Source organism: Malus sylvestris, chromosome 13 (genome assembly GCF_916048215.2).
Source record: "Malus sylvestris chromosome 13, drMalSylv7.2, whole genome shotgun sequence".
NCBI classification, from domain to species: Eukaryota; Viridiplantae; Streptophyta; class Magnoliopsida; order Rosales; family Rosaceae; genus Malus; species Malus sylvestris.
Genome location: NC_062272.1, coordinates 39495249 through 39508466, shown reverse-complemented (window position 1 = coordinate 39508466; position 13218 = coordinate 39495249). Strand labels below are relative to the sequence as shown.

Sequence of the window (13218 nt, the reverse complement as noted above, 5' to 3'; positions counted from 1 at the left end):
TACTATTCACTTCACCCCTTATTTTGTCCTTATCATTAAAATTCAAAGTTTTTAAGCTCTTTTCATTAGTTTTCCTTATTACTAACCCTTTTGTTAGTCCCGTTAAGTTAACAGGATGCAAAGTGTAAATGTTAAAAAAAAAGTGACAAGTATAATACAATCACTAAAATTACAATAAATATGTTTTATGTGACAGATATAACAGTAATCCGATCTTAGCTCAGTTGGTAGAGCGGAGGACTGTAGTTGTAGATAACAGACATCCTTAGGTCGCTGGTTCGAATCCGGCAGATCGGATATTTTTTTCTCTTTCTAATTTTATTTTTCTATAATTTCCTTAAAACGAACGCGCATGTTAGCAGTCGCTTGCAGATGTTACACTTTGAACCCCGCCGCGCCCCACCCCCCCCCCCCCCCCCTCTTCCCCTCTCCAATTGCTGATTTGCTTTCTCTCGCCAATGGCCATACATTGGCAGAAAAATCTCCTTTTCGTTTTCTGAACCACTCCTAATATGGTAAGCCCATCGGATCTTTGACGCCATTTTGTACTTTTTCTACTCTCTGTTTGGTTCCCGAGAAAGTGTATGTAACCCTTAAGAAAAATTTGATATCATTGCACCAAATTTTGCATCTCTAGGGCATACTATTCGCTTAATTTCCATTACCTGTTCATTGAAATTTTGTTTTACACTTTGTTTGTACTATACGTGACCAACCCCGAAACTACTGAGCACCAGTCAACGTTATACCGTCAAGGACCCAAAAGAGTTTCCCTCCAACAAGGAGACCAATCACAGCGCGACACGTGTCGACATCAGAAGCCAATCATAGTGCGACACGTGTTAACATCAGAAGCCAATCACAACATCACACGTGTCAATGTCAGAATGAAACTAGAAACTCTCTTCTATAAATAGAGATCATTCTCTCACAATATTTCATAATGTCATTTGTATTAAATCATTCACTAGTACTCACTAAAGGAGAGCTTGAACATATGTACTTGTGTAAACCCTTCACAATTAATGAGAACTCCTCTACTCCGTGGACGTAGCCAATCTGGGTGAACCACGTACATCTTGTGTTTGCTTCCCTGTCCCTATCCATTTACATACTTATCCACACTAGTGACTAAAGCAATCTAGCGAAGGTCACAAACTTAACACTTTCTGTTGTACCAAAGTCCTCATTGATTTTGTGCATCAACATTTGGCGCCGTCTGTGGGAACAACACTTATTCCCACTTTCTTCAGCTTTGCCAAGCTGGTTTCCACCATTCGTACACTCTCTTTTCACTAGGCATCCTTCTCCAACATGAGGAGCAAAGGAAGCCACAACACACAGAATGACACCCCTCTTGCACCTAGTGCGAAGCAACGAAAGAAGGAAGGAAAGGGGGTTGCTCTTCAAGCTAAAGTCGATGAGCTAGAAGCTCAGAACAACAAAATAGCAATGAAGAATGTGGTCCTCCAGGAGTAGTATGAGAAGCTCTTTGAGACGCTCCACGAAACTAGGCGTACTCAAACACGCGAGCTCGTTGCCCCTGTGGACATCAACCATCATCTGGGTGCCCCCCAACACGGAGGGCCACCTCCCTTTGACATGGGTATCCCTGATGAGGAGCAAGCTAATCATCAAAACATTGATCAACATGAGACTTCTCTCAACCTAGATGCTTCGACCCGAAGTAGAAGAAGTGGAGGAAGACACCTCCTTGCAGAAGGGTTGGAAGGATCAAAAGCCGTTTATCGTGACTGCCGAGACTTCCTAAAACAACGTCGAGAGAATCCCCTCCATATATGCTCGAAGATCAATGACCCAAGGGTTTCTGAAAGACTCGGTCCCCTCTCATGACCCAGGCCAGCTGCCAATCTAGGGAAGGAACGACAGGTACCAGAGGAACATGAAGGTATGAGGGACTTTGAGGTATTCCGACAGACTCGCCCTAAAAGTTAGCATGGCGAGTCCAAGAAAAAACCACATGCCCTTGCTCAAACTTTCCTACTTCCAAGAGGTGATAGAGACTTACGAAAGAAAATTCCAATGGTACATGACTCCACTCAGGACCCCCTTGTCCTACAGCTCCTTGAGGAAGTAAACAAGTTGAAGGCCGAACGTCAGGCCGAGATACCTGACTGGAACCAACCCAGGCCTGGCCCTCTCACAAGAAGGATCCTCGACACCTCTTTCAAGCGAAGACAAAACAAAAGGTTGGTTGACAACTCTATATTGGAAGGGAGGACCTGGTGTTAACTTGCAAGTGCACAAGATAGTCGTAATATAGCGTGTTGCAAGTCCAAGTATCGTTCCCACGAGGATTCTAATTAAATCTCCAATTTGATAAACTAAACCAAACTAATAATATTAATGACACACAACCCCAAACAACGAACTAGACTCGATCTTAATTAATAAATCAATCAAGGATGTAAAGAATTTGTTGTGATGATTTTATAAATGAACAAAAACAGAACCTTAAGTAAAAACTGAAATTAAAGAGAAGAAAATGTTGTGTTTTAAGGCAAGTGATGAAAAGTCTAGGGATTCGGAATCAACCACAAGCAATCTAATTTAGGTTTCAATGCATTCAATGGATCTTTCAATTCTTTAGATGATAATTCCCGTATCTAAGTCCTTGTCAGGCACATTAGACCATAGTTTTCCTTAAGTGAATGATTCTCTCCTAGTTCAGGCAGAGGTCGTATATCCTAACATGCAGTCTATCCTGGTTAAGGCATAAATTTAACAAGTAGGACTCTTTACGCTCTAGAAAACAAGGGAACCAAGCAAACCATTATTCTTTGTCAAGCAATAATGTAATTTACCACACTTAACCACAAGAAGCTAATTGAATTGTATTGCTAGTTCAGCCTCAAATTCATCTTCCAATCTTACTATATGCAAAGTCCTAAGGTGATCAATCAAAGAACTCAAACAAACAGTAACAATTCAAACAGTGATTAAGCATTCATCTAAAAGAAACTAGAAATCCAATGAATAACATTAAAAACCATAGACATTCATGCTAGGGCATCATCCTAACCCTAGAAAAAGAGTTTAGTTACTCATAAAATAAGAAAACATAATTAAAAGTATTAAGAACATGAAAAACTTAGGAAAGATGGAAAGCGGCTGCTGCTCCTCCAAAAACACGCAGAGAATCCCTCACCAGAGAACCCCCTTTGCTTCCTACAATCTCTCCCTTATAGATTCCTCAAAATCCTAGCATCCTTAGGTCTTTTTTTAATCTTTTCCTCATTTGTATTGGATAATTGATGATGTGGCAGGTAAGTTTCCCAAGTAAATTACTCCAGACCCATTTGAAATAGGACTAAAATCATCTCCAACGTTTTCTATCTTGGGCTTTGGGCTTCGACTGAATTATGACTTGAAAAACCCAACAGACTTTGCAATTTCCGCGTAGACTTGGCTGACCGACGTCTTGTACAAAAACTTTCATAACATCGTCTAGGAAACTCGAAATCACAGTCCGTAAAATTCCTCTGAAAGCTAACATCCATATCTTTCCAATGGTATAAGGCTCAACAGCTGGTTCATTCTGAGGAAGTACAGTTTATTCCGTCAAGTTGGCTGATCTGCACAAACAGCTTCTGCTTCCAGGGCACATAACTCACTTCAATCGCCAAAATGCTCATTTTTCTTCTTTCTTCATCTTCACTCTTCAAATCTAAGAAAAACATAAAACTAAATGAAACAAACTAAATTCACTAAAAAACATAACAAAAATCTAAACTAAAGGGCATTAAAATGTATGCAATATTGGTCGTATCAAATACCCCCAAACTTAGACTTTGCTTGTCCTCAAGCAAACACAACAAAGACTCAAAATTAAATTTAAACAAAACACAATGCAGTTAGACCTTCCAAATATATTTCTCAAAGATTGCATGGAAAATATAACTCAAAGAATAGAGAAACATTGTAAGAATTCTAAACATGATTCAAAAAAATTAACAACACCTTACACAACCATTCTTCTGGTACGTATATGACTAGCCAGTAGTTATCACAACGCTTGCAACTCGGATAGGTATATGCACACAAGTGTGGTATGATGATCTCTGGATAATGAATATATCGAACCCCATAGGCTTGCTCTTCATATCATCTCTCCACTAATGTAACTCAGTGCAACACCAAAGATCAAATGGACTTTACAAAGGTTGTAACGTTAGGCTAGGTTATTGGCTATGAAAGAAAGGGTAGGAAAAAAAACTAGAACCTGAGATATACCAAGACTTCTTCATATGTATTTCGGTCGAGCCGCTTTTGAAATATGATTCTTGGCGTCCAGGACTCATGTTAGGAATGGAACACTTTCAAACTTTTTATTTCTTTCTTTCTTTTTTTTTTTTTTTTTTTTTTTTTTTTTTTTTTTTTTCAAAACTGAATAGTAATATAACACAAAGTACATCGGTACACGCCACATCTTTGATGTACACTCAACCTTTATCGCTGTCTTCATCATCTTGGTATTCATCTCAAGCTATAAGGTATGGCTAATACTGGTTAAATGGGTAAGGATTAATGTGGGTAATGAAAGAAAAAGTTAAGTGTTTGGCTTCAAGGGGCTAACTAAGGATAACATAACATAAGAGGTTGGGTATATAAAGGCTCAAACGGTCCAAAAATGGCCAAAATCATCTCCCCAATATTGCATGATTTAGGATTTCGCCTCGAGAGATATTGAAGCAAGTTCTAGTGTTCGTTGAGATCTTAATGAGTACTTAATCTGCATATAATTCTCTAAGCAAGCAAACAATTGCATTAACCTTGGCTAAGTGCATGAGAAAGGTGTAAAGAATGATCTTATAAAGCATAGCTAACCAAAGAATCAAACAAAGAACACAAACAATGCTTATCAATTTCTTAGAACCATATTTAAGTGGCAACCGAGTTATTATCATTGGATTTGGAAAGGATTAACCAACAAGATTGAGAGGAGCAAAAAATAATTTTTATTTTTTTATATTTTTATTTTTTATTTTTATTTTTATTTTTATTTTTATTTTTAGACACTAATGAAAACAGGACAACTAACAAAAACAGAACAGGACAACTAACAAAAACTAACAGTCAAGACTTGAAAATGAAGACTTCATGCTCTGCAATAACCAATTTCTGACCTCTGTTCATTTTTTTACATATATCTTGCAAACTACTTGGTGGAATTCAACGTTCTTTATATGGTTGGATTCAGAACGAAAAATTAAAGAACACAGCGCGGACCAAAACTCAGAATCAGCAACAGATTGTTCCAGAATTTACTAAAACAGAGAGCCTACGTTTAATGACACAAAACAACTAACTGGAAAAACTATCAAAATGAGATCTCTCCCCCAAACTTGAATAACACATTGTCCTCAATGTGAAATGAAAAACAAGGCATGCAATGAGTTAAACGAATAAGGAAAAGTAGAACGGAATAAAAATAAGATGAAAAATAAAGAGTAAAGTTTAGGACTCCCCTGGTTAAGTGGTCGCTAAAGTCAGACTTGCCGCACATACCAACTCCATCTTCTTGCATCAAATGCTTGGGTTGCCTCCCAAGAAGCGCTAAATTTAAAGTCTTCAGCCGGACTTAGCGACCTTCAAATGAATGGAGAATCATTGAGGTACAAAACCTCCTCATTCATTTGTGGGATAGGGTCCAGGTATTGCTTCAAACGATGGCCATTCACCTTAAATATCAAACCACTCTTCATATCTTGAATTTCCACAACACTATGGGGATACGCTTGCACAACGAGATAAGGTCCAGTCCATCTAGATCGAAGCCTAGTGGGAAATAACTTGAACCTTGACTTTTTCCACAAAACCTTTTGGTTTGGTTCAAAATATTTCCGAGGTAAAGCTTTGTCAGGAGCAACCTCAAACTTCTCTTTCATTCGATCCACAACATCAATCTGAAAACAATCATGAGGATCCAAAGGACTCTTCAAAGCTTCAAAGATCTGAAATTTTACGGTAACGTCCTGCACAGTCATGGTTAGTAAACCAGCTTTTACATCAATTTTAGTACCTGCAGTAGCCATGAAAGGTCTACCAAGAATGAGAGGTAGCTCATTGCCTGGAATTTCAGCTTCTTCCATGTCCAAAACAATGAAGTCAGCAGGAAGAATGAATTGATCAACCTTGACAAGTACATCTTCAATAATGCCCCTTGGATATTTCATAGAACGATCTGCAAGTTGTAAAGACATGGAACAATGTTTTAACTCCCCCAAACTTAGATGTTTGTACGCAGAATAAGGCATAAGATTGACACTTGCTCCCAAGTCAAGTAAGGCTCGTTCAAATTTTCTTTCTCCAATAATGCACGAAACTGTAAAGCTTCCTGGATACTTGAGTTTTGGTGGCAATTTTCGTTGAAGCACTGCACTTACCGTTTCTGATAACATCACCTCTTCATATTTTCCATACTTTCGCTTGTGAGTACACAGTTCTTTCAAGAATTTTGCATATGATGGAATTTCTTTGATGGCTTCAAGCAATGGAATGTTGATTTGAACTTTCTTGAATTGGTCCAATATATGCCCCGAGTACTGATCTTTTCTTCCCTTCTTTGCACGCTGAGGGAATGGTAGAGGAGGATCATACACCACATCCTTAAGCATTGGATCAAATAAAGTTCTTTTCGGCTCAGATAGTGGCTGTTTTGAACTCTTAAAATAATGATTTTGCTGCTGGTCATTCATATCCGTTCCCCTCTCCTTCTCCTTTTCAACTTTCTCATGCATCTCTACTTTGTTGTCGATCATCTTCCCACTTCTCAAGGTTGTAATGGCCATCACATGCTCATTATTTCTTGGATTAATTTCTGTTTGGCTTGGAAATTGCCCTTGTGCTCGCTCCAATTTGTTCAAAGTAGTAGCTATTTGTCCCAATTGAATCTCAAAATTAGATTGAGCCTTTTCCAACACCGTCTGACTTTGTCTAAGCGATACAACTTCCTGTTCATACCGATCGGTTTTCTTTAAGAGTTGAGATAGCATGTCCTTGATAGAAGGGTCTTCTTGTTGAATTGGAGGAGCTTGATAAGGCTGCTGATATTGCTTTGTTGAATTGGATGGTCCCATGCTATTTTGGGAATCTCTCCAAGAAAAATTCGGGTGTTCTCTCCATCCCGGGTTATAATTATTTGAGTACGGATCATTTCGGGGCCTCCCACTAAATGCTTTGACCTCATGCATGCCTTCTAGATTAGGATTTGCTGGACAATGTTCCATGTCATGGGCGATGCTTGCACATAAGCTACATGGCTGCGTGGCTATCTTGCTTACTAGTGGTGTGAGAAGCTTCGTGAGAGCTGCTACTTGTGCCTCTAAACCCGTCCTTGTATCAACTTCATAAATGCCTCCTCTTTTTGTTGACGATGCAGTTGGAACTCTCGAATCTTTTGTAGGAAAATCCCAATGCTCAGAATTTTCACATATAGTTTCAAAGGCATGAATGGCATCTTCTGGAGTTTTGTCCATCAAGGTTCCACCAACTGTTGAATCAACCAAACTCCTACATTGAGAGTTCAAACCTTTGTAAAAATAATGAACCTTTTGCCAAGTGTTGAAACCATGATGAGGACATTGAAGAAACAAGTCCTTATATCGCTCCCAACTTTCATGAAACTGTTCACCTTCTTGTTGCCGAAAGCTCATGATTTCATTGATCAGAGCATTGGTTCTTCGAGCGGGGAAGAACTTGGACAAAAACTTCTTGGATAATTCTGTCCATGTGTCGATAGATGCTTCGGGAAGAGAATCCAACCAACTGCTTGCTTTATCCCTCAAAGAGAATGGGAATAACCGAAGTCGAATTTGCTCTTCAGTAACATTGGTGAATGTGAATGTGGAACATAGCTTGAAAAACGCCTTGATATGATGGTATGGATTTTCTTCCTCCTTCCCAAGAAATATAGGCAGCAACTGAAAGATTTGTGGACGAATCTCAAATCGCTGCGCAATTGGAGCCAAAACAATGCATGACGGTGCGTTGTACTCCGTTGGCTTTGTATAATCACGCATGAGCCTTGGTTGTGGTGGTGGCAATGGTGGAGGATTATCTCTACCATTATTGACTTCCCCCATGGCTGGTTCTTGAAACACTTGCTGCCTCCGCTGTTCTCTTAAAGTACTCTCAAGTTCTTGGTCTATATGAATCAACTCAAATTGCAACGAACGTCTACCTTGCATATACGACCAGACTGTGCTCCTTGTTTGACCACTGCTCAGTATTTTGTAAATTTCTTGCAGCTCAAAAATCCAATCATTGATCTGTTTGTTGGGTTGAAAACTAGACTTCTGGGGCTTTCCAACGATATACAATATGCCTGGTAAAAAATCGAATAGTTTAGTCCAAAACTGTGTCGAAACAGTGATACAGAAACTGAAATAAAACAGTGACGAAAATTACTTTTACTTATCTTAATAGTTATGACTCTTACTCGAAACTAGAGAACAAAACAAAATCAAATTGAATAATCTACAATAACTACTTATTAGATATGAAATAAAATATCAAATTGGGGGACTCAATTAGAGTCCCCGGCAACGGCGCCAAAAACTTGGTGTTAACTTGCAAGTGCACAAGATAGTCGTAATATAGCGTGTTGCAAGTCCAAGTATCGTTCCCACGAGGATTCTAATTAAATCTCCAATTTGATAAACTAAACCAAACTAATAATATTAATGACACACAACCCCAAACAACGAACTAGACTCGATCTTAATTAATAAATCAATCAAGGATGTAAAGAATTTGTTGTGATGATTTTATAAATGAACAAAAACAGAACCTTAAGTAAAAACTGAAATTAAAGAGAAGAAAATGTTGTGTTTTAAGGCAAGTGATGAAAAGTCTAGGGATTCGGAATCAACCACAAGCAATCTAATTTAGGTTTCAATGCATTCAATGGATCTTTCAATTCTTTAGATGATAATTCCCGTATCTAAGTCCTTGTCAGGCACATTAGACCATAGTTTTCCTTAAGTGAATGATTCTCTCCTAGTTCAGGCAGAGGTCGTATATCCTAACATGCAGTCTATCCTGGTTAAGGCATAAATTTAACAAGTAGGACTCTTTACGCTCTAGAAAACAAGGGAACCAAGCAAACCATTATTCTTTGTCAAGTAATAATGTAATTTACCACACTTAACCACAAGAAGCTAATTGAATTATATTGCTAGTTCAGCCTCAAATTCATCTTCCAATCTTACTAGATGCAAAGTCCTAAGGTGATCAATCAAAGAACTCAAACAAACAGTAACAATTCAAATAGTGATTAAGCATTCATCTAAAAGAAACTAGAAATCCAATGAATAACATTAAAAACCATAGACATTCATGCTAGGGCATCATCCTAACCCTAGAAAAAGAGTTTAGTTACTCATAAAATAAGAAAACATAATTAAAAGTATTAAGAACATGAAAAACTTAGGAAAGATGGAAAGCGGCTGCTGCTCCTCCAAAAACACGCAGAGAATCCCTCACCAGAGAACCCCCTTTGCTTCCTACAATCTCTCCCTTATAGATTCCTCAAAATCCTAGCATCCTTAGGTCTTTTTTTAATCTTTTCCTCATTTGTATTGGATAATTGATGATGTGGCAGGTAAGTTTCCCAAGTAAATTACTCCAGACCCATTTGAAATAGGACTAAAATCATCTCCAACGTTTTCTATCTTGGGCTTTGGGCTTCGACTGAATTATGACTTGAAAAACCCAACAGACTTTGCAATTTCCGCGTAGACTTGGCTGACCGACGTCTTGTACAAAAACTTTCATAACATCGTCTAGGAAACTCGAAATCACAGTCCGTAAAATTCCTCTGAAAGCTAACATCCATATCTTTCCAATGGTATAAGGCTCAACAGCTGGTTCATTCTGAGGAAGTACAGTTTATTCCGTCAAGTTGGCTGATCTGCACAAACAGCTTCTGCTTCCAGGGCACATAACTCACTTCAATCGCCAAAATGCTCATTTTTCTTCTTTCTTCATCTTCACTCTTCAAATCTAAGAAAAACATAAAACTAAATGAAACAAACTAAATTCACTAAAAAACATAACAAAAATCTAAACTAAAGGGCATTAAAATGTATGCAATATTGGTCGTATCAGGACCCAATTGAACACCTTAACCTCTTTGAGTCCACCATGGCATATCGGATGCACACCGACGAAGAGCGATGTCTTTTCTTCCCCTCCACCCTCTATGGCGGAGCTCTAAACTGGTATTGCCGTTTACCACCTGAGACAGTAGACTCATTTGAGGAATTGAGGAAACTATTTATCCCTCAACACACCTTCCAGACCGATCACTTGCATTCTGTAGATGACTTGTACACTATTCACCAGAAGTCGGACGAGTCACTATGAGAATATACCGGTCGCTTTAGCCATGAGCATTCTCGCTACGCTGAGGCAGATGACAAGACCGCCCTCAAGGCCTTCATGGCAGGCCTACATGATTGTTTCTTTAAGTACATGATCAATGCCAACACTTGGAAGACTTACTCTGAGGTGATGGCACAAGGGAACCACCATATGGTTAACCCCTATCAACAAATGGGAAGTGGAAGTCAAGTTCTACCAAGTGAGGAGATATTGGCTATTCAGACACCCATTGCATAATCTCCTGCCTCATTTAGCTACTCGCTAAGTCACCAAACTTATTTGTCTCTTGGTAAGAGGAAGGATTTTTACTCTCAGCAAGCCCATTACAATAAGAGGGATAAAAGTTCGTATCAAAACAACCAAGGGTGAGCGTACCGTTGACTATTATGACTATGAGGCCAAGCCTTACTCTTTCAAAGTGGAGGACTAGGTACTGAAAGAAATGCTATTATAAGAAGACATACACATTACAAAGGTTTTGACTCTCAATCGCTTGAGATCTTTTGTCACACAAGCAATTTGACAAATATTTAAAGAAGAGGGAATTCAGACAACTTCTTCTGAGTCTTTTGCGTTCCTAGCACTGGAACACTTGGTCTACGCTGACCTACCTTTATACTCCAACTCAGAGCTTCAACTGTTGGAAGTATGCCCACAAAGCCACTCATTTGATGTAATAGCTTTTGGAATACTTATTGTATTAAACTTTTATATGTTTAATGAAGGGCAAAGCTTATTGTTATTCACTATTTATTGTATCTTGTGTTTAAGCAATAAGGGAATCCAAGGAATGTATTTGATCTAAGAGATAAGTGATTTAAGTAAGTTAGATTAACGAGACCTTTCTCTTATGTTCATTCCTAAAACGTTCCTAGCCATAGGATTGCCAATTGGGCATTGACAATCCGCTAAGGTTAGTATGTGTTATGTCGACTCAAGCGCGAGTATGATGATAGGGATTTTTACTACTCATGTGAACGGGCTTAAATCTCCTATTTTACTTGCAAGAATCACAAGGTTATTGTAGTATAAACGGATTTCGCAAGGTCATCTCCACAGGGATTATTAAATAATTCGAACTAATCAGATTCCAATTAATGATTGTAAAGTAGAAATTGAAGTGATTGATTTTATAACCTAATTAAAATAAAAACGAATTTAATGAATTAAAATAAACAATCTGCAATATTAGGATTAGAGAGAAGAAAACAGTTTTGAGAAAATCAAATTAAGAAAGCACTAGGGTTCCACCGTCACCTAGCAATCCTATGAATTTTTACCAATTACTTATAATCTACACATGCCACTTTGAAGGTTAGATTTTCCTAATTCATATTCTACTTGGAACCTCCAACATAGAACGTATATCTAACATGCAACCCGTCCGGACGTTCGGATCAAATATGAACATGAAAGACTCATTATGCTTTATGAAAATCCATTGAAAAACCATGCAATCCTTAAGACGTGATATTCATCCTAAGAGAAATTACAATTATTAATCACAAGAAGCCAGCGTCAATTTCAGGGAACCTTCCGACCAAAATTGCATCAAATTACTTTTCTAAAGATCCTAATGGTGATCAGGCATTACGACAATTAGATAGTTTTTATCCCGGTGATTAACAATTCAAAGTACGCATGCAATCGATCATAAGCAATTAAATAAAAATCACATATTCATGCTAAGGCTCAAGGCTTCGCCCTAGCAATAGAAATTAGTTCCGCATATTCGTAATTGAAATCATAGAAAATATTCTTAAGAAAAGGATTGAAAACACCTTCAAGTAGAAAATCTTCAAAACCCTAGCACTTCTCTCTGTCTCCAATATTGCATAAAATAAAGCGTAGTAAAAAACTGTAGACGGCCAAGCAATATATTTGCTAAGCCACCCACCCAAACCCTAGCCAACTAAAATTAATAAAAACCCTAAATAAAAAATAGTAAAATTCGTCTAAAATCTGAACAGCCACGTTTTGGCCCATAAACTGCTCCAAAACTGGCCCAATATAGCTGGATTTGATGTTTGGAATATTCTGAACACTTTTCCAGAAGGCCACGAACCCATCCGAGGTCATCTTGGGCTCCAAAAACGTCATTTTCCAGCACTGCGCACTGCTTCTTTATTTCATCGCCAGAAAATAACCGCCTGGTGGAAAAATCCCAAATTTTGATACGATCAAGCTAAGTGACTCATGAACGTCCTCCAACTGGAATTACTCCAAAATTCGTCCATTTGATCCTGTTTTGCTCCAGAGGAAGTCGAAAGTCCTATATTGAAAATACAATTCAAAGTATCAAAATTCTTCCAAAATATTAACCAAAATATACTAAGATTAGGGTAAAATATATAATATAAAATCTACTCATCATATGACAAGTCTCAAGTCATTTAGTGTTGGACACTGAGGCAAACACATAGGTGCTCGAAAGAGTGATCGAGTACACTGAACAACGATCAAAAGAGAGTTTGAACATATATGTCATGTAAGAACTCGAGAGTTGCAATATGCAAAGTAGTCATTTGACTTGAGGCATCATAGATGTCTAATGGTTAGGTCCTTGATCTTTGATCATGTTAAAGGCATTCCATTGGAATGTCCACGGCATTGTTGGGGTCAAGCTATCTAGTCGTGTAGGCATATGAATGCACAACAAGGGATCTCTAACCTTCCATGGTGGAAGGAGAATACTCTAAGATATGATTCGAAAGTCTTTGGCCAAAGCATATGAATATGACTTAGGAAGTTTGTTCCAAATCATATTCAATTGAATCATATAGATAAGTATCACATTGGATAGTAGACATG

General features: G+C 38.1%; 1 protein-coding gene, 1 non-coding gene and 1 pseudogene across 2 annotated transcripts; 2 read left to right on the top strand and 1 right to left on the bottom strand.

Annotated features, from left to right (window-relative positions):
* Window positions 1-209: 209 nt before the first annotated feature.
* Window positions 210-297, top strand: TRNAY-GUA (transfer RNA tyrosine (anticodon GUA)). The gene is given in 2 exon segments: window positions 210-246; window positions 262-297. It is a non-coding gene; the product is annotated as a tRNA-Tyr (tRNA).
* A 5315-nt stretch (window positions 298-5612) lies between these two features.
* LOC126595479 (uncharacterized) lies at window positions 5613-8210 on the bottom strand. Its single transcript, XM_050261759.1, has one exon. It carries the CDS (start codon window positions 8208-8210, stop codon window positions 5613-5615), a length of 2598 nt encoding a protein of 865 aa, XP_050117716.1.
* On the top strand, window positions 7588-7694 carry LOC126598260 (small nucleolar RNA R71; annotated as a pseudogene).
* Window positions 8211-13218: the final 5008 nt, after the last annotated feature.

What these genes read in the sequence shown, in the direction of transcription:
- LOC126595479 (XM_050261759.1), bottom strand. Translation starts at nt 8,210, where the DNA reads ATGCAAGGTAGACGTTCGTTGCAATTTGAGTTGATTCATATAGACCAA.